Consider the following 22,043-nt stretch of genomic DNA (forward strand, 5'->3'; position numbering starts at 1 on the left):
TCTCTCTCTCTTTCTCTCTGTCTGTTTATCTCACTGTCTTTTCTCACACACAGGGTTGCCAATCAGCTTATTGTAAGCGACTTTGGGCTTCTTTTTTTCAGTGGGATGCTGTCTTTTTTCAGGGTTGCTTGATGTTTGCTTCTGCTCTGCCTGTGATTTGAATGTGTTTGGAGTTTTTTTCTATTATTATGTTTCTCCATGACAACTCTCTTTGACAACTCTCCATGACACTTGGATTTTAGCTGACGCTTGCAAAAAGCAAGGTCTCCTCTGACAAGGCATGCGACTGACAACCCCTGCAACCCCCCCATCCAAGTCTTTTTTTTGGTCTTTGATCGTATCTGATATTCTACAATATTGCATCTCCCATGGATGACTTTTATTTTAGGCCTATTGCGACAATACATGCATCCTACTGCAGCCCCCAGGACATAGCCTACTTAGGGCCTACAGACTCCAGAAAATCAGCTTGCCCTTTCACATGTGCTCTAAGCAGTTTTGAGTTTGAGTGCAAAGAGCTTTCTGTGTTGCATGCCATTGCGACTACTGTGTGTAAGTGTTTGGGTATCAGCGTTGCATACCACACAGACTAATCCCGGCGGACCTCTCTCTTACACACACACACACACACACACACACACACACACACACACACACACACACACACACACACACACACACACACACACACACACACACACACACAGGGTTTGGCTCCAACTCACAGTGCAGAATAAATCCATTGTTAACAGTGCAGCTTTGCATTCAAGCTCCTTGTTCAGTGACTGGGAGTATCTGAACATACAGTAGCCTATAGGTTACAGCTGCCAGATGCAATCTCCCAACCTATTTAACGATGAATGGACGTGTCACGTTATTAAGGGAGCTTAAAGGGGTTTGGAGAAAAATCATTGAGTTTGATGCTGTGTGCATGCTCATGCATGCTACACGTAGCCTACTGCTACACCAAATGACAGATCATTTAGATGAGGGGATTATATCATCCACGGCAACTTCCACTGCAGCTCACTGGAGCTACCAATTAAAGGCCTACCTGTCTGGCTGACAGGCATCTGACTTCCTATTACCACCATAACAAGCGCCACTAATTATTACTAAGTTATGGGGTAGACTTCTAGCAATAATAATAATAATAATAATAATAATAATAATAGGCCTCATAATAATAATAATAATAATAATACTGAAGACATATGCATTTGTTTCTTTTGAAATATAATATGCCAACATCATGCTGGAACAAACCCAAATTTCTATGATGTTTACATGTGTGACCCCATGGCTTCAGCTGACTACTAGCCTATTGTAAAACAATGCCCCAAAACTCAACGAAGCAAATTCAGTAGAAATCCCATATGCACTAATTCACCCTGAAAAGCATGCCGTCTACAGCATGAGGACACACGTGCTTTACAGTGGTTGTACACGTGCTTTCTAATGTAGTAAGGTAGTGCAGTACGGCAGTGCAGTCGGTTCACGAATGTGTGTTTTCCTTGGAGAGGGCGAGACCGACGTCACTGGCCTCGGTATCAACCGACTGCGCGCACACATCATTGTACGTGGACACTCCTCCTAGTGTGTGCGTGCGCGCTCACTGCTATCGCGTGGTGGTGGTCATCCATATTGCTGGTAGTGGAGGAGATTACCTAGTGTTAGTAAAGGGGTTTACGGCAGCTTTTTAATGTTTTAATTTAGAGAAACCACTCTGCATCTTAGACTGAAGACTTTTTGGTCTAGGGGTGGAGTGGAGAGAGATACGACAGAAAGGTTATTTGCTGGACATACGTTTTTGTTGGTAGGTTGAAGACGGATTTGGGGTATCGTGTTTGGAAAAGGAGAAATGGCCACTCAGGTGGAGGCTCTCCTGCCGAACAATCCTCTGCTGAATCCGGAGGACCGTGGGCATGCAGGCCAGATCAAACACGGCGACGACCGTATGGAGAAGGGGCCAAAGCCAACGGGCGTTTCGGACGAGGCGAACACTGCCAAGGGAACCGATGCGGAGTTGGGAGGGTGCACCACCAAGGAACAGAGTATACGGCATGCGAATGAAGAGAGCTGCGATGAAGGGAAACTGAATTCGGGTGGAGAATCTCCTAATGAGTCCAAGGATGGCGTTAAGAACAACAAAAAGGAGTTTACAGAAGCTCCACCGCCCAAGGTGAACCCTTGGACTAAGAAAATGAACGCCGTCACCGTGGTCAATGTAAACGGGCAGACACATCAGGGTTAGTATTTTTTAATAAATCTCTTGGTTTGTTTTGGATTTGCATGTCTTGGTCTTTTTTCCCCCGAAGCCATCTGTGAATTGCATTTAATTTAAGTGGCTTTTAAATGTCACCATCGCAGGACAAGTGAAAGTGTGTCCGTATCAAGGCACATTTTAAGGCGAGCCAGTGCTTGACGCCTCAGACAGTCTCCAGCTTGCTAGCTAAATATAGAACAAGGCCCAAACACTATTTCTGGAGTACGCAAGAACGTAAGCTAATGGGATTTGATTGTGAATGACGGATATGCCAAGACACGTCGTCTTGGGTCTTGCCTTCAGGTTTCTCTCTTGACAATAAAATATTTAATGCTGTTGTGTTGGAAGCCAAGCGCAAGACCTGGCAGAAGCTAGCACAGGTTAGCTAGTGGTTCAGTACTTAAAAGTGGCTGACCATTCCTTTTGTGGGTAGTTGTCGATCACTCTGAGAAGGTGGCTGGATAATTGTGTGTGGGGAGTGCATGGGTATGTTCGCGAGAGACTGTCACTGTTATTTTAGCATATCGTAAATGCATTAGATCGGAAGCATTGTGTACACGCTGTCTGAAAGCCCCATGCCCTGACGTTAAAATAAAGCTCTTCTTCAAGAGATGTCTGAAAATCCATCACGCACATTTTGATCAGAAACTTGCCTTGCCTCGCACTGAAGGCTAAACTTGCCCATGTTTCAGTGTGAGCATACGACATGCTGTGGTGTCGATGTTTGTAAAGCCTTTCATGTCCGAGTCACTACTGCTTGTCAACTAGCTAGTTTGATCAGGCTAACAATAGCTCAGCATTTAGGCCATGCAAGTTTGACTGTGTGTGTGCTACTTGATGCTAGCAACCATATGCTTGAGCAAAATGTGCAGAATGCACTTAGATACGCTACCAAACATGTAATGTTGTGTGTACGGTGGTGTTGAATGATGAATCCCCGATCGCCATTTAATCTGACAACTGGCATCAAAAATGCAACACAATCCAAAAAGCTGACACATTTGTTATGGAACATCACGTGTGATTTCCACGTGTTCGCCCAAGGAATGAACAATGGTCTTTTATTGAATAAAAGCGTGTTTTTCTGTGAATTACAGTTGACGTGTGGTGTTTTCAGGCTCGCGAAGTGCATGCAGCCCACCTTGATCGGCAGAATAACATTGCATGGTAGCTTGAGTAAAAGGTTTCTTCACCAAATAGCATGTCACGAAGTGGTCGCCACCTTGCTGGCTAACCATGTAGGCTTTTGGCTAACGCTAGTTAGCTGGAATTTTAACCAGATTGAACCACCTTTGTTTTGAAACGTCTACCCAACTAATAGCAATCCAATGTCATTCATCGAATATATGTCACCCGTAGTCTTACAAATTTGGGTCAAAATCTTTAAATACAACCCATCTTTTGCCAACTAAGCTTTACAACCACGAGAACAGACCGGAATGTCGAGAATCGTATCCCATCATCCTTTTGGGTAGTAAGAGACAACGTGGTGGTAGCCATGTGATTTCGCTGATGGAATCCTTTTCCACGGTTAACGTCGTGCATTTGGGGATGACTGTTCATTTTTTGTGTGATGCAATCGAAGAGCTTGCGTGTAAATGTAGATAAACTGGATGGAATAACTAACTGTCATGTTTCCCTTTGACAAATCCGATTTTTCTCTCGTCTGCCTCCCATCCCCCATGTCATGCTCAGGCTAGCCAGGCTGTCGCTTGTTTTCCACCGAGGGGATGCTAGCTTTAGGGAGGGTCTGCCCCCCCCCCTCTTCCGTGTTCAGGAAAACCGAACGCGTGGATTAAGCTCGTGCAACGATGTGTTCTATTTTGTCAGAATGAGAAGATGTGCAGTGTTGTCAAGCGTCTGTGCAATAGTTCTAGTCTGTGTATCTCCTATCAAAAGAACGTGGCATCGTTCACCGGCTTTGTCACGTGTTGTAGGTCTAGTCTAGACTGATGCATGACATTAAATCTTCAAAAGGTGCTGCCTGCGTACTGTACCATACATAACTAACTTAACACAAATATGGTACACAGGTGACGTTTCACTGTGGAGGTCCTGCCTTTATCTCTAAAGCAAACGACTGCCTCTATTCAAGTGAACTGTACCCACACATAACAACCCCCCTGTTTTGTTTGTCCCTGCTGCAGGCTAAAACCACTAGTTCTAACCATGCAGTGTTTTATTTTACTGACAAATGTTTCCACAGAGCAGTCTGTCCAAAGCCGATTCAGTGTCATAATTATTGTCCATCCCCTCTTACTATCCCAGTCCTAGTCTCACATTGATGACCATGGGATGAGCACACCCAGAGCCTGGATTCAAAGTTGTGAGAAACGGTGTACAGGAATTTGGTTGGTGACATGATTCAAATAGTTCCAGAGAGCGATTTTCTGTTCGCTAACACAGAACCGCTACATAACAGGCAAGGATGACGTAGAAGCACATTACATTTAACTTTATCACACTTTCTGTGTTCTATGCCCATTTCCTGTTACTAAAGTATGTGTATGTGTCAAAGACTCCATGAGCTGCCATTACTGTATAAAACATGGAACATTGAGGTAAATGGGATCGGTAAATGGGTAAATGGGATCGGCTTACTTTCATGGCTCTGAGTGCACCTGTTGCAGAGGGTAGCTCTTCACACACTTGACCTCACTGAATATTACCGACAGGGATGTGTGTCATTGAGTAGGTAGTATACCACTGCCTCCCTGTATAGGCATGGTTAGAGCGGTAGTTCATTACAACACACCTGAACGAACAAGTTTGAGGAGATGGTCTTTGTGGTCAGATGACCTGTTATGCTAGTTTTAAATTGATCAGTGCAGAAATGAATGTGTGTGTTTGTGTGTGTGTGTGTGTGTGTGTGTGTGTGTGTGTGTGTGTGTGTGTGTGTGTGTGTACCAGTGTGTGTGTGTGTACCAGTGTGTGTGTGTGTGTGTGTACCAGTGTGTGTGTGTGTGTGTGTACCAGTGTGTGTGTGTGTGTGTGTACCAGTGTGTGTGTGTGTGTGTACCAGTGTGTGTGTGTGTGTGTGTACCTGTGTGTGTGTGTGTGTGTGTGTGTGTGTACCTGTGTGTGTGTGTGTGTGTGTGTGTGCCTGTGTGTACCTGTGTGTGTGTGTGTGTGTGTGTACCGGTATGTGTGTGTTTAAGACTTGTTGATCTAGTCATTCCAACAGTATGGATCACTTGCTCAGTCTTCTTGGGAAGGCCTACGCTTCAGGCTGTTTTGAAGTGATGCAGTGATCTACATCACTGCTCTGCCTGAAAGAACACGTCAGGAGGATGATGGGACATCCACCTAAGCATACCCAAATCACCTTTTGCATTATAATTACATTACATTGCATTTGGCAGACACTTTTTTTTTGACCTTTCACATAATATTTTTGGGTTGGCCACCACAGTAACCAATCAATGACCTTAGCATGACAAAATATTGCAATTGGTATTAACTACTTAGAAATTGTGAGTTGACCTGAGGATATGGGAGTAACAAATTTTGGAGTTGACAAAAAGCTGAGTGTCCTGAAATGACATTTAGTATGAGAATAGAACAAACGACTAATAAATGTGTATTTAGGTCGTCATTTTGCAGTTGGAAACAGCATTTTCTACATGTTCCTTACATTTCAAAGAGCAAGTAACTGATGAACTAAATGAGTTGGCTCAAAATGACAAGTCAAATGCGTTGGCTGTATAACTGTACAAACTCAGATGAGGTACGTTATTACCGTGCTACCCCCTCTGCTTTGCCATGCCGTTTAATAGTCCTACTCTATCGCAAGAAATTGTTTGCAGAACACTCCAGTTGCAGTTTATCTCTGGCCCGGGAAAAGAAGGGGCAAGGTAGACTTTACACTAGGTGGCATTTACTGCAATGTTTGTTGTTTGATGATACCCAAGATGTATGCAAAAGGTATTTTTTAATCTGTTAAGCAAGGTCTGTTCCTGTTAGTTTGTTTAGTGCTTGGTAGCTAGTTAATGGTAGGGTTTGACTGTTTGCCAAGTGTATTCAGGGGTGAAAGAGCAGGAAAGATGACACACACACACACACGCACACACACACACACACACACACACACACAAAAGAGTTCTCAGGAAAGGGGGTTGATGGTAGAGTGATGCCATTACATCAAACGCCTCAATTATCTCTCTGTCTTCGCATCCTTCATCTGAATTAGCATCCTCACCTTATTTGGCATTTTGGACACCTCTCTTGGCCTTTGTTGTAGTGCTGCTGCTGCTGCTGCTGCTGCTGCTGCTGCTGGGTGTAGCAGGGGTGTTTGTGGAGGGTGGAGCTGCGGTGGGCCCTTATGACACTGAGGACGGGGGTGGGGAGGCTAGTAGTCGATGGTTGTTAGGAGGACCCCCGTGGAGCTCCTTCCAAAAAGACGTCTCGTCTCCCTCACTGCCCCCGATTCATCTCCTCTTCTGACTGAAGGCCCATTGAAAGGACGATTACACAGGAACATTACCATTAATCTCAGGTTTGTTTGGTCTGTTGTGTTTTGTGAATGTAATGAATAAATAAAACGATGCCCTGTTTTTAACTGATCAGTACTGTGTCTGCTCAAGAAAGAAAGTGTACTGAACTGGCAAATTCAGAGGAACACGCATCTCTCGCTCGCTCTCTCTCTCTCTCTCTCTCTCTCTCTCTCTCTCTCTCTCTCTCTCTCTCTCTCTCTCTCTGTGTGTCTTAAGGAGTGCAGTAGTGGTAGGGCTGCACGATTATGGAAAAAATCATAATCACGATTATTTTGGTCAAAATCATAATCACGATTATTAATCACGATTATTGATTTTTGCAGATTTCTTTGAAAATTATAACAAGACGAAATATAACCAAGAATGAATTACATACGGGATGAGCAAAATAAAATGAATTGTAATAATTATGTAAAGGCAATAGCATGAAACTTAAGTGGACAGATTTCAGGCCAGAAACACCAGCCTGTCAGTATGTTCTGGCTTCAAGGACGCTCTCAAAAGTAGGTCACTATTGCCACGATTAAATCACGATTAAAATCACGAGTTCGATTTCACTATGTTATCACGATTTTGATTATTTTTCGATTAATTGTGCAGCCCTAAGTGGTGGTTAAACATATTGTCCTATTCCTGTGGAAAAACAATATGGAAGAGAGTCCCTGGGTGCTGGGATGCAATGTGAATGTGTGATTGTCCTCGTCCATGTGCTATGGCATTGCACCCTACGGTATTTAAAGCATGCGGTCTGTCTTATGGCCTCTTGTCACGCCGCTGAAGAATGCTGCAGAACATGGGGCCAGTAGGCCACTGACGACAAGGCAGTGACGCTCTTGATGACAGGCTACATCTCCAGTAACGGAGCGCCTGATTGGCTGTAGGCTGTACACACAGCAGTGTCCATTACAAATGTGTTCCGAATTGAAAATCAGGTCAATGCAGTGTCATAATGGGTTTTAAGAGATGTGTTTTTTTTTCTTTGCATGACTCAACACACCCTTTGTTACGACTTGTGAGACTTTTGTGTTATGATTTCTGGGAAGTGTGTGGATGATTTCCTTTCTTGCTACATGTGAGTGTACTTTGAAGGTTACTGGCCCTGGCATTTTGTAAAGTACAGTAGGTCTTGTTTAATTTGTGTTGTTGACCCATTTGTAGTGCAGCTAAGTCAATGTGTATAAGAGGAGCTACTGTGTGCATACATTCTTGTGGAATGTTTAGGCCTGGGACCTGTGGTGTTGGCCTGACTGAGTTGTTCAAGCCTTGTTCTGTTAAAGATGGAATTGGCAGCTCCCTTTCACGTGTGAGGCATATATGCAATTTCGTTGTGTGCCGTGAGCATTTGTGTGCTGATGAGTGCTGTGTCACGATGACAATGGGAGTTGGAGTTTCCCAGGTGGGCTTTCACAACTGCTCTTGGATGGTGAATCCCTGCATGTATCCCCCAAGCATAGGCGTGCACAGATAGACACGAGGTGTTGCTTGGGCAGCACCAAGTTGCCTTTAACGGACAAAAGTGCCCTTTTGAAAGTTCGTTTTTTATTTTTATTTTGTATTATTTTATTCCTTAAATGTAGGGTTAACGCTGTAGTCGATGTTCCCATCATCATTTAGACAATAAAATCGCGTGATAATAATGCCTCATGCCCCCTCCAACGGCACATTTGTCAACGTGAGCGCGCTTGAACTGACAGATTCGGAAGCGCGTTGCGCAGGCAGCAGTGTGGCGGGCAGCCCCCACCGTTCTCCCCTCCAGCCAGGTAACAGTCAATAGCCTATTTAAGATGTTGAAAGTTGCTTGTGAGTGACTTTGGAAGTGATCTAAATAGAGCCTTGACTTTTATAATGAGACTTTGCTAATTGTGCATTTATCAAATCTACCGCAGAAGAGGTAGCCGTTATGTCAACAATTAACACAGTGTAACATGATTGTAACAACCATTATTAGCCTATAATGAATCCAGAAGTTGCTCAAACAGTTTCAGGTCTAACGATGAACCTGTTCTGTAGAATGTTTGGGAAACAGCGAGAGGATTCATGTAGGTATGTTTGGGAAAACGTCGGCCTCCTGATGAGGCCTATGCAACGCGCCAAATCACATTTGTAACAGACGGCGGCATGGAACAGAACAGCGGTCATGGCCAGGGAGGAAAAAAAACTTTGTGGGTGAATTCCAGCAAATCTGCCACTTATAGCCTTCTGCACAGCAATAATAACAGGGTGCACAGTAATGTCTTATGCGGCGGCAAACAGGATTGTGTTTAATGACACCTCCAGAAAAGTGTTATTACTTACACGGATACAATCTCCGACCCAAAGAAGCAGTTTTCACTCACAATAGGCTACCAGTGTAATACGATTTGATAATGTCTTGCAATGATAGTTGGGCTTTAATAGTGGTCTTAACAGTTTGAAAACGCACATGAACTAATTAAAATCAGTACTAATGGAGGAAAAATGACCGGAGATGCAGAGTTTTCCAAGTAAGGAATCTGAATGAATCGCTTCCTGATGACTGCAAGTAGGCTATGTTCAACTGCTGCGCTGGGAGACGCACAGTTAAAGCGACAGTAGGCTACACTTTTTAGTCCATGCGGTAAATTATGCTCTCGGCATGGTAATCTAATCATTTTAACTTTCCTACATAATATTCATAATTTTAAACATTTTTAAATATTTGGTTTAGCTTACTGTGGAATGTTCATTAAAATGTGATAAAAAAAATAAAAATAATTATAACCGAAGCGTGACAGCCGCCAGTTCCACATGCCCCCCACCAACACCCCAGGACCTGCCCCCCAAAATGTCTGTGCACGCCAGTGCCCCCAAGACTGTAATGCTTGAATTCATTCTGGGGACACGGGTTCGAGACCGGCCTGGGTCATTTTCCAAACGCACCTCATAGGTCGATGAGGAAACAAGAGGCCATTGGTGATTGGCTTTTCTGGTTAGTCGCTGAGAACAGCCATTCAGAAAACGCTTACAAAAAATGAAAATTAAACGGTCTGTAATTTGACCTGGAAATATTATCTGACAAGACAACTGCACTCCAGGGAGTCATGGGTGAGCAGACAATAAGTGCCACGTCATAAACACAACATTTCCCTCAGAACATTTGTTGTTTGTGTAAGGTGAGTGGGGCACTAATCCTCATTAGAGACAGGTCTATGACCATCATGATTGTAGAAAGACTAGGACTATGTTGTGCTGTTTTTGTATGAAATGTGATGTGAAGTCTCATAGAAATGAAACTAGTTGAATCGGTCACATTTAAACGGAAACAATTGCCATTCTTAGAACCCTGATGGTGGTCTTAATTCATACAAGCATAATGGGAAATATAGGATGAAGGTTTGAGTTTGAGTCAGATTAAACATCATCCTTGCATTTAGCATATCATGTAGCATGACATTTTACATCTGTAGAATATTTGATGTATGGAGATGCCAATGAAAAAAACAACACGCGTAGAAGGTGATCAATTGCCAGTAAGTCTGCCTGGTAATCTGGTGCAGACACAACAGTGCAGTCGAGCTAGGGTAAGACTTGTGAAGAGACGCAAACAAACGTCACATCCGCCACCGCCATCAGATTCGAGTGGCCAGGGATGCACGGTATTGTAATGGGATTATTATCACGCCTCATTCGGCTTAATGAAGCAGTGAGGCGTCGATTGAAGGTGTGTGTGTGTGTGTGCGTGTGTGTGTGTGTTTGACAAAGACGGAGACTGCGTTGCCATTCTTGGTGCGTCTGGAACAGGACTGTGCCAACAAATGAATTACTCTTATTTGTAAAGTTCATTTGAAAACAGTGAGAACTAGCCAAATGAAAGTGCTGTAGTTTCAATGCACTGCCTTGGGGCCCAACTGTGAAGACTGAGGTGTGTAAGTTATGTGTGTGCCAGACAAATACTAATGTTAAGAGATGAATAATCAGGCAGTATAAATTGTGTATGTGTGTGCACAAGTGTTTGAGACTGCATGAGAGACTCTTCCCCAGTGGGTCACCTGGAGCAGTAAAAAAAAAAATGGAAGGCTCATCAATGCAATTGTCTGCGGACATCTTGATTGCCTTGTCCTGTTATCTCTTCTCCCAGTCCCCACAGGCTTTGCTCCCTCGTTTTCCCTCCTCCTCCTCTGCCATCCTTTCCCCTTTCTATTATCTTGGTTGTCCTCCTTTTATTATTCAATCCTTTTTTTTTCTTTCGCTCTTTTCATTTAGGTCCTATCCGCTTCTTATGAGAATGTAGTCAATGTACACCGATCTGTTTTAGCTCTGAATGTTATCCCTGATCGGTTTCCCTTGGTTTCACCTCTGTGTGTGTCGTGTCTGAGCCAGGCAAGTGCTCCGGAGTTAAACCGAGGAGTCTGTTTGTGTGGGTGGGTGTGTCTAGCGTGGCATGGCATGGCAAGGTCAGGTTTAAATCCGGGAGGTTGTCTGGTGATGAGATGCTTCATCAGCTGGAGGTGAAAGATCTATCTCTCTACACACACACACACACACACACACACACACACACACACCTTCTCTTCTCTTCTCTTCTCTTCTCTTCTCTTCTCTTCTCTTCTCTCTCTCTCTCTCTCTCTCTCTCTCTCTCTCTCTCTCTCTCTCTCTCTCTCTCCTCTCTCTCTCTCTCTCTCTCGTCAATCACACCTCCTGACATGGCCGCATGGAGACCTGTATTATTGGTTCCAGTGCTCTCAGCATTCAGCCTTTATGGCCAGTATTGATGCTGCTTATTGGTGCTCCTTGCTGTGTAAGGTTTGTTGCGATTCACTTTGCTTTGCGAAAGATGGATTGCCATTGGTTCCTGTGTGAAAAGAGTGTGAAACATTCTCCCAGATCTGATCTTGGTGCTGATGTCTGAAGCCCTGACTTCTCTTGTCGTGTCTGTGTGTGTGTTTGTGTGTCTGTGTGTGTGTGTCTGTGTGTGTGTGTGTCTGTGTGTGTGTGTGTGTGTGTGTGTGTGTGTGTGTGTGTGTGTGTGTGTGTGTGTGTGTGTGTGTGTGTGTGTGTCTGTCTGTCTTAACTGGGGAAGTATGATATCAGTTGGTTAAATGGCTGTGTCAGTGTGTCCCGTCCAGTCTTTGGACACAGGCCACTGTAGTTGATCAATTATGAGGGCAGCATGTGTGTCCGTGTCTGAACACTCACTTTTTCTCTTGTGTGTCTATTTAAACACGAACACACACACACAAACACACACACACACACACACACCATCAGTTGAATACTGTGAGCACTCCAGCCCGCCCTGTTCTTCACTTAAGTTGTAATGAAGTTTGTGCCTTCTAGCAACATCATCTATAAACAGTGTGATGTCTGGAGCATGGCACAGATGTGTTTCTGAACTTCAGATGAAAACTGAAAATGAAATTTGATTTGATGATGACTGACTGACTGAGAGTTTTTGAGCCTTCTCTGTCCAGTGACTGGACCCTTGTGTGTGTGTGTGTGTGTGTGTTTGTGATGTTGGTACTTTCTGGAACAGACGGGAGGTGTTTCTAATCTGCAAAGAGACCTCTGTTAGCAAGTTTTCTTGGTGTGTGTGTGTGTGTGTGTGTGTGTGTGTGTGTGTGTTCTTGAGTAGGACTGCTTTATCTGTCGAGCCTCTGCGGCTGTGCGGCGTGATATGGATTGACCCCAGCTCACACTCCCTGAGTCGAGCCGTGTGAAGGCTCAACCGGTCCTAAGCCCTGTGTTTGTGTACAAGCGTGTGCGTGCGTGTGTGTGTGAGTGTGTGTGTGCAACTTAAGCAGCGGGCACTGATGTCATTAGGCAGATCATGTGAATCGTGGGGACTGTAGTGGGGTTTCCAGACTCCAAAGTGTGTGTGTGTGTGTGTGCGCGCGCGCGCCTGAGTGTGTTTGAGAGAGAGGGAGAGGGATGGCCTAGTCTTGGTCTGCGTGTTCCTCCATATTTGGTGAGGAGGGCAGTGTGTGTGTGAGTACACTGCAGTCTGAGAGGATCAGGGCTTCAACACAGATAGGGTGTGGTGGTGGCTCAGTGTCTGCTGTGCTGCACTGTGTGTATGTGTATGTGTGTGTGAGAGATGACATGACATGGCAGATGTGGGGGGGTGGTCTGTCTGTCTGTCTGTTTGTCTGTCTGTCTGTAATGTCTGTCTGTCCTTCTGTCTGTGGTGCTAACCCTCACCAGTGCCTAGTCCTAGAACAGGGGTAGAAAAGCTTTGTCTCTGGGGCCACTTCAAATTTTGTGAAGTCCTCCAAGGGCCATACTACGAACACAAACCAGGACTACCCCCCTGCACTTAAGGCCTATGTTGAAGGGGGCCACCTTCACAACAGACCTCACCTTCACTAGGTCCCCTGAAAATATAACGTAGCTGTATTCCACATGCAATTTCTAACATTTCTTTACAAACCATATCATATTTCATGTGAAGCTGCACAACATATAATTGTGTTGGGGACCTGGCTGGATAAGACGGACACAAGGGCCGTAAACGGGCCGCGAGACATGGGTTCTCCAGCCAGCTCTGTCCTAGAAGAGAACTCGTCTCAGCAGAGTCAGCATCAAGGTGTTTGACTTGTGGTTTGAGTTGGGAGGTTGTATAGGCTTTTTTGTGTTTGTATTTTACAATTGACATGCACCTTGACAACTAGGATGAGGTAGCCTAGAAATCTAGACGCCGTACAGCAAAAAGCTGTACCAGGGTCTAGGAGGGCTGGGCAGCAGTGTGGGCGGGATAAACGGTTGCTTCAGCACTCAACGCCACGCAATTGGATGGCAAACAACCAATCCCCACACACTTCTGTGTAACGTCACAGCTGTCTTGAGAAGCGGCAACTCCGAGGCGTCGTAGCAGTGAATGCGTGTGATCACCACAGCCACAAACAAGTTTCCCAATAAATCGTGTTTTCACTTACATAGTTCAAAAATGCCTCGTTTTCAACCACACAGCCCTCCTTGATCAACCAGCGAAATGTTGAGCAATTTGGGGCTTGTTAAATGGTCATATTTATGATTGTTGTCAACATGGCATGTTCGGTGTTAGCTAGCTAGCTGTATACCCAGCCGGCCGGGGAGCGTCCTGCGTTGGGAGCGACAATCAGGGAATCTGCGTGTGATGACCACAGCCACAAAAGTGTCCTAATAAATCGTGTTTTCACTTATACAGTTCAAAAATGCCTCGTTTTCAACCACATGGCCCTCCTTGATCAACCAGCGAAATGTTGAGCCATTTTGGGCTTGTTAAATGGTTATATTTATCATTGTTGTCAACATGGCATGTTCGGTGTTAGCTAGCTAGCTGTATACCCATAACTAATACACGGATACCAAGCTCTGTGTAATTGACGACAGATTGGCTAGCCGCTAGCTCGGTAGACTAGGTGTCATTCCCATCTATTTAGTAAGCGACTTACAGACTTCCAAAGCTCCCAAATGTCTCGTTTTTAATTACATGGATCTTACTAGAATTTGGGGCAGGCATATAATACAAGGCTGTTATTGACGACAGGTTAGCTAGCCACTAGCTTTGTAGACTATGTAATTCCCATCTATTTAGTAAGCTACTCAAAGACTTTCAAAGCTCCCTAATGTCTCGTTTTTAATGGCATGTGATTGTGTCTTATTAGAAATTGGGGCAGCAATTTCATTCTACACCTACAGTAGTGGTCTGATAATAGCGTGTGATCTGGTTCTGTAAAATGCTCAACTTAGCTTACCGAGCTAGTTTAAAACATCGAATGATCAAATGGTAATGTGTTGTGATCTATTTGTGTCCGATAAGTTCATGGTGTATTATTACATCAATCCATGTCAGACACGAAATGTATTATCATCCAGGCTTTTTAAATTAAGTGAACACTTTCGTGCTGTACGTAGCACGGACGGACACCATGCTTCTTCTTAGAAAGTTTCCTGTTTACTAAGTAGCCCGGCCCCCCTCGCGATTTGATTGGCCCTGTCATCGGATAACTTTCAGCCTCGCAAAACGACCGGGGTCCGCTAGACTGCCCCCGGGAGCAAATTCAATTTGCGGTCGCTAGGGGCGTCTAGATTTCTAGGCTAAGGATGAGGTTGAACAACCTGAATTGCCAAATATTTGTGTGTGTGATGTGTTAAAGATGTCAGTGTTTGCACTCGGTAGACTACAAGCACCACCCTTAATGAGAATCTCTTCCAAGCAGACTACAAGCACAAGCACCAAGCCTGGGCCCGTCCAAACTCGCTGCACAGCTGCACACCTGTGGTGGATTTCTCGAAACCATAGTTGCTAACCACGTGAGCTACTTTGTTGTTTGCATTGCAATTTGCCATTGCCAACTATCCAAGTTGCTAACTGGCTAACAACTACGCTTTCGATAAACGCACCCCTGGTTTGTTTAATACACCTTACTTGCGAGTTTAAGGACCCAGTTCATGTCAGTGGAGAATTGGTGGTCGATTTTAGCTTCAGCCTACAGAGGCATTTCATAAAGGTAAGAATTGCAGTCGCAATAGCCAGGCTAACGGTAGGGACACAGCCGCGGATTTGGCCAAGCGAAGCGAATTTCGCCGTTCATTCCTGTGAGGGAGACGAAGGCAAGCGTACAGTAGCGAAATTATTCAACCAAGTTTAATATCATGCAAATGAGGAGCGAATTTCATGACCGTTTCATTCCATTTGATTTGCAGCGACGACCTGATGGCAGTCGAGCTGTCAGAATGGAAAACTGAACTTCGCCTCTCTTCGCCTCGCTCGTTTCGCCTGCTCAGTGTCCCTAGCGTAACATGCACCCATCCTTATGAGAATCTGTTGTGCGTTTCTCGACAGTGTAGTTGATAACTAGTTAACAACTTAGTATGTTTGCGATGGCAAATGGCACTGCAACCAAGTAGGTTACTAACTGAGGTAACATTCCAGACTACACGCACCATTGTCATGATGAGTGTCACAGACAGGGCTGTGATTTTCTGCAGTGCCCAGACTTCCAGCATGACCACTTGACACTGTCATTGGTCAGCATGTCCAGGACAATGCATACATGTGTCACACCACCATTATACTTATGTACCATTATACTTGTGTATCAGAGGCAGCATGCATGCTTTTGGACTCCAGAAGGAAATTGGGAGATTAACTGTAATGTAATTTTTGTATCTATTAAGTCCTCCAGCCAAGATAAATAAAAGCACTGTTGCTTTTAAATTAGTCATTACTGTTCTATAAACGTATATTTGTGTCATGTTGTCATTGTCATGCAATTTGTATTAAAAGTGATACTATATGAACACGCTTGAAAGATGAGGTCATTCCACTAAAACGGCTGTATATAAAGATGATCTCATTGCACTGATGCGCTAGAGTGCTGTTGGTCTCTTGTCTGCCAGAGCAGGCGTCATTATTATTATCTGTCGGTTGAAACTCCAGCTCCTGTGCCGTTATTTTTGCATAACATCATAGTTTGCTCAGCTGTTATCTCTGTAACCATACTGATTCCATCACTTCCCATATTGCATGTCATTAACATACATTAGCCTTTTTTTGGTTGATGCACTTAAATTGTGTACCGTAGGTTGAATTATAATGGTCACATTTTTTCTTAGCAAAATTCATTTGTTTGAACGAACAACGTTATCAGGGTTTCCCCCAGCCACCTTGTCAACTCCTACCACCTTGTCAAGGAACTCTGAAAAGATAAAGATTTTGTTTTCTGAATGTAATACCTTTTTAGTTGTTTTACAAAAATTGTGTAAAATTTTGGGGGTATTGACATACGGTATTTCATATGAAACACCCCAGCATAAAGACTGGCCTTCCCAGTCATGTTGAGGACACTGATACTGCTAACCCTCCTGCCACCATGACTAACACATTTGCTGTGTTGTAACACCTGTAATGGCTGCCTTCAAACAATCTACTCTGTCTGCAGCATCTGTTACTTTAACTTTAAATGATTGCCATGTATTTCCATCCATTCATGTGTCAGTCCTGATAATCTGTGGTCAGTCAGAGTGTTGAGGGTGTGGGCACTGGACTAGCTGGGTGGCTGGACGTGATGTTTGATATGATAGACAGGGTGTAGGCTGCTGGTGCATTCTTCAAGATGCTCTCACTGGGAGAACCACCCATAGCTGAAAGAGGAACACACCCCTTGACTTGTGTTGAGAAACCTAGAATCCTCAGTTAGAATTCTTTTCAGATGAGTCCTCCAGTAGCCTAGATACCATGGAATGTTGTGTTTGCCGAAGCATCACATGTCGTTTCATCTTTTGAGTAGGTGCACCACTAGTGCTGCTAAGACACATGTGCTGTTGCCACATTAACCTAGGTAATCAAATGCTTGCCTCGCATGGTTTTAAACACCAACGCTAAGTTAGCTTTATTATACCGGTACGTAACATGTACTACACATGCAAAGAAATCAAAATTATCGTCCTGCCTTGTTTTAAGAAGTTGTAGAGCATGATTGCCATTGAGCTTCGTACTTAGAATTTTTCTTTGACACTTCGTATGGGTATCAGTGCTGTGTGTGATTCACCCTTAAAGATAGAAATGAGAAGTGGTGTTGTTGGGAGAAATTTTGAGACTGAACCTATGTATGCGTGTCCGTTAGTTGGACTATGCAGATAGGGATGCAGACATCTTCAGCATCTCAGTTTCTTAACGAGTAGAGGTATTGCATTGTCAATCACACCATTGGCATCCTTACTAATTCAGCAACGTCTGGAACTTATTTTCCAGATAACTTGAATCCTTTAAAATTGTTTTTAAAGCTTTTATTGTTTGTTCTAATCTAGGCAATGTGAACAAACTTGCCTTGCCTTGGCTTGAAGGTCCAATGTAAAAAGAGAATGTCCGTTTCAACCAGCATTTTCTGGACATCACGTCTGAAGAAGGGTTTTACCCGAAGCGTCCCAGAAAATAAAATAAGTGGAAGCAGAAAATCCTGGTTGAAGTGAACTTTTTCTCTCTTTATCTGGTCATTTTTTTGTGCTGCTTCCAGGTCAGGCGTTTAGCTGTGCAGGCTTTAAGCTACACCTTGAAGGTCCAAAGTGTAATGTCTTATTTTACCCTCACAAGAAATTCGGAACCATGAATCCTGAAATTAGGCCACCCAATCCCAGACGAGCTGTGCATCTTGCATTAAATGTCTCTCGTTGTGTTTCATTCACATGCTCTTTGGCCTTCAGCTATTTTATTACGGCTCTGAGATGTGACAGTGGATATCTGTTTGAAGTGTCTGATTAGTTTAGATAAACTATGTAAATACACTTAGTTGAAGCGTCTGTAAATCATTACACCATTTACTCTGTAATTAGTGTCTCTGCTTTTGACCAGTCAGATGGGAAGACAAATATTCTGTTTTAGGGGTTTGCCATGCAGTAAGAAACTTGCTTTTTTTTAAGAGTCGCCGTACTGTTTACATCTATAACCAGTCCTACCGAATGGGGTAACCCCTGCCTTTGTAATTATTTGTTCTTCATTAATTGCGTCCGTTATGCTTGTTGACACAGTTTTTTGTTTACCTTTTTGACACCTGTCATTGGATACAGAAAAATGCATGCACACACACCTGTGAATTTCAGCAGATGTTGTTTTGTAGGGCTGCAAGGGAGGAGAGTTGAAAAGGAACAGAAACGAGGAGAAAAACAGCCTGTTGGGTCATGAACACATTTCCCTCTATTTAGGCTTAAAAATATCTCTGAATGTCTGTCTGTCTTTCGAAGACTTGATCAAATGTGTTTTGCCTCTCAAGTTGTGTTGGCACAGTGTGGTTCTGGTCAACACACACACACACACACACACACACACACACACACACACACCGCGAGCCTGTCGTGTGTCCGTGTCCGCTTTTGCCTCTCAAGTTGTGTTGGCACAGTGGTTCTGGTCAGCACACACACACACACACACACTGCGAGCCTGTCGTATGCGGGTGTGTGTCCCTGTTCTCCTCGCTCGTCTCCTATCCTCTCCTTTCCCGCTAGCATTCCTGTGTGAGGAAACGTTAAGGGCGAGCAAATGGCCGCAGTGTTGGAAAAACCTCCCCTAACTAGCCCCTAGAATCCACTTCCCTGATTTCATCATCCTGAAAGAATCCAGGCTGGAGTGGACGGACGCGTGCAGCACATGCCATGCATTGGTTCTCCTCCAGACCTGCAGAGGGGGCTGAGCACACCCTCAGTACCTGCATACATAAAGAAGCAGAGCAGGAGAAAAATGAAAATGTCAGACTTTTTTTGCCCCCTGCAGTTTGTCAACGTGCACCAAGCCTCAAGGTCACGAGCGACTCTCTTTGCGGCGTTGTCTGTATCGGCCCAGGAGGTGATAGTATTTTTGGCAGGAGCCGCAGCAGGTTAATTTTTAATGCGTTCAGGGACTCGCTGAATACGGCTGCTGAATTCTGGAGTTTCAGTCACTTCACCACCTTTGTGTCTGCAGGTCCTTCCTTAGAAATCAACTCTAGATTTAGTCTTAAGGCAGATGGTTTTGTGTTTGTGTACAGTTTGTCAGAGTTCAGTCTGTGGCACAGGCTGTGTGAGATGCAGTACTACCCTACAAACCAAAAAGGCAGACTATGATGATCTCCAAAACTGAATAAAAAATACTTAAAAATGACCCTGTTGCCCAGCCTAAGTAGTTTTCGGTAGATTGTTGACGTGTGCCAGAGTAGTTTTTGCAACTTGCAAGTGTGTGTGTCTGAGAAGCCAACATTGTCAAAAGGTGTGTGTGCGCAAGAGTTCGCTAGCTCATGCTTCCCTTAGGCCTTGCACTCTTCTGATTCTAGTGTTTCTTTCATCTATGGCCTGTCGGCTGTTGAGCTTCTAGTTGAAAAGTACAGTCCAAGCTTTACTGGCTGGTGGTGTTGTATAGTTATGTGGATAAGAGTAGCGTGTGGTTGTGGGGGGGCAAAAGGCAACTGTGGCTGCCCTGGAGGCTTAGACACGGGGTCAGACTGCAGGGTCAAGTGCACGTTTTAACCTTGTGCGTCTCGGCTATATGTGGGCGTTTACTCTGTTGCTGTAGTGGTGCGTCTGGACCGCTAAGGGTACCGCTTTGGGCTGTGGTAGCTCCTGATCTCAAGGTTCACTTTAAAATTGCTTGTTTTATTTTTACTTTGTATTTTTGTCTGCGGGTGAGATATTGGTTTGTTGGTTCACCAAAGAAATGGTAATCATGGGTTATTATATCACAGTTAAATCAATATTTCAACGTCAAATCAACATGGTTGCTGTGTTTGTAGTGTTTTTTTTAAATGGGATGGCCTCGTGAGCTGTTTTCTAAGCCATTGTTATGGTTCGGATTTGGTGCCAGTATTCTTGTGCATGTGTGTGTGCGCCTGTCTGTCTGTCCGCCTATGTGTGTGTGTGTGTGTGTGTGTGTGTGTGTGTGTGTGTGTGTGTGTGTGTGTGTGTGTGTGTGTGTGTGTGTGTGTGTGTGTGTGTGTGTGTGTGTGTGTGTGTGTGTGTGTGTGTGTGTGTGTGTGTGTGTGTGTGAAGCTGAAGCGCTCCTGACTGCCTCTCCCACACTGGAAAGGACGCAGCCTCAACTTCTCACTACTCTCACACCCAAACGCACCATCTGCCTTGAACCAAAACACACCAGCTGGCTAATATTTATTCTACTGGCAGCTCCACAGCATAAACAATTATCACAGCCGTCAATGATTGGAGTAGTTAATATGAGAATAGCACTACAAGAAATGATGGCACAATATGCATTTGTTGGAAATAGACTTTTCAGTTTGAAACTACAAAAAGGAGAACTCTGTCATGCACTGTATTAGCCTATTAGTTTATTGCTGACCTCCAGTCTAGTCATTGCATTTATTCTTCTGAAACTATGCGGTTAAGCTTGCGACCAGGAGCAGGGTGTTGTGGGGGGTGGGGTCTGTCGAGTAGGGTGGGGGGTGTTTGCTGAGCAGCATTCACAGAGTTCAAGTTTGTGTGTGTGTGTGTGTGTGTGTGTGTGTGTGTGTGTGTGTGTGTGTGTGTGTGTGTGTGTTGTGTGTGTGTGTGTGTGTGTGTGTGTGTGTGTGTGTGTGTGTGTGTGTGTGTGTGTGTGTGTGTGTGTATTTGTGTGTGTGTGTATTTGTGTGTGTGTGTATTTGTGTGTGTGTGTGTGTGTGTATTTGTGTGTGTGTGTATTTGTTTGTGCTCTGTAACCTGGGGTCAGGGCAGTGGGGCGGGGTTAATGGGGGGAGCAAAGGTCACGGAATGCTACTTACACTCCGCATTAGAGACTCTCTCTGGGTGTTTCTCAAAGTGAAATGTTCTAGTCTTGCTAGTGCGAGACGAGTAATGTCCATTTTCATTGATTTCACCAAGGAGTAACTAATTAATTACACTTAGAACTAGTTATTGAATACTCCTTGGTGAAATAGATGAAAAATGGACGTTACTCGAACTGGGAAGGCTTGAACACTTCACTTTGAGAAATACCCTCTGTATGAGCCTTCTCAATTGTGTAACTTCACTGCAGAAGTGACCCCAACGCTTCTTCCTTTTTTCGGTACTTTATCTTTCTTCTTTTGAATTTCTCTTTGTGTGTGTGTGTGTGTGTGTGTGTGTGTGTGTGTGTGTGTGTGTGTGTGTGTGTGTGTGTGTGTGTGTGTGTGTGTGTGTGTGTGTGTGTGTGTGTGTGTGTGTGTGTGTGTGTGTGTGTGTGTGTGTGTGTGTGTGTGTGTGTGTGTGTGTGTGTGTGTGTGTGGTGGCTAGACCTCTCTGTGTGCACAGCTTTGTCACAAAAGACCTTTGAGCTTGCTGAGGGCGACTTTGCTTCGTCATAATGGCTAAGCACCGGATGCCAGTGTGTGTGTGCGCTTCAACTTTTTTGTGGGTCAGTCCTACTTTGGAGCAGAAAGGGCCGGTGGTGTGGTGCAGACTGACTGGCTAATTTTAGCAAGCGATCCTGGGCTGGGTCCGGCCGTGGAGGGCTCGCAGCGCCCAAATTAGACCCCGATCAGATGTGGTAACCTGGACTGCCGCTGGAAGAGACGGCAGCCGGCAGCAGTCCAGATCAGCTGCAGAGGAGAGCTGGAAGGATGAAGGGAGCGTGCCGTGCAGTGTGTCAATGTATTTATGTTGGCTCACTGACCATAGAAGACATGAAGGGAGGGAACGGGGGGAGAGAGAGAAAGAGGGATCATTTGAGAAGGGAAGAGTAGAAGTGAAGGGAATTGGTGAATGAGAGAAAGGGGTATTACCGGTAGTCAGTATTCGGAGCAAGGGGTAGAGAGATTGCATGAAAAAAAAGAAGAAATGGTGGACAGTGAATGTAGGTAGGCGGTAATGGTAGCTGTGAAGGGAATTGGTGAATGAATGAAAGGGCA

The 22,043-nt window shown here is 44.5% G+C and overlaps 1 protein-coding gene across 4 annotated transcripts in view; it reads left to right on the plus strand.

Annotated features, from left to right (window-relative positions):
• Positions 1-1,588: 1,588 nt before the first annotated feature.
• The window catches only part of larp1 (La ribonucleoprotein 1, translational regulator), a 55,047-nt gene continuing 34,592 nt past the window's right edge, over positions 1,589-22,043 (plus strand). For all 4 annotated transcript variants that reach the window (XM_063203640.1, XM_063203639.1, XM_063203641.1 and 1 more), the window contains exon 1: positions 1,589-2,249. In XM_063203640.1, coding sequence (XP_063059710.1) covers positions 1,862-2,249 — 388 coding nt within the window. In that variant the 5' untranslated portion in view covers positions 1,589-1,861. The remainder of the gene's footprint in view (positions 2,250-22,043) is intronic.

The sequence above is a fragment of the Engraulis encrasicolus genome, chromosome 7 (assembly GCF_034702125.1).
Source record: "Engraulis encrasicolus isolate BLACKSEA-1 chromosome 7, IST_EnEncr_1.0, whole genome shotgun sequence".
Classification (NCBI taxonomy): Eukaryota; Metazoa; Chordata; class Actinopteri; order Clupeiformes; family Engraulidae; genus Engraulis; species Engraulis encrasicolus.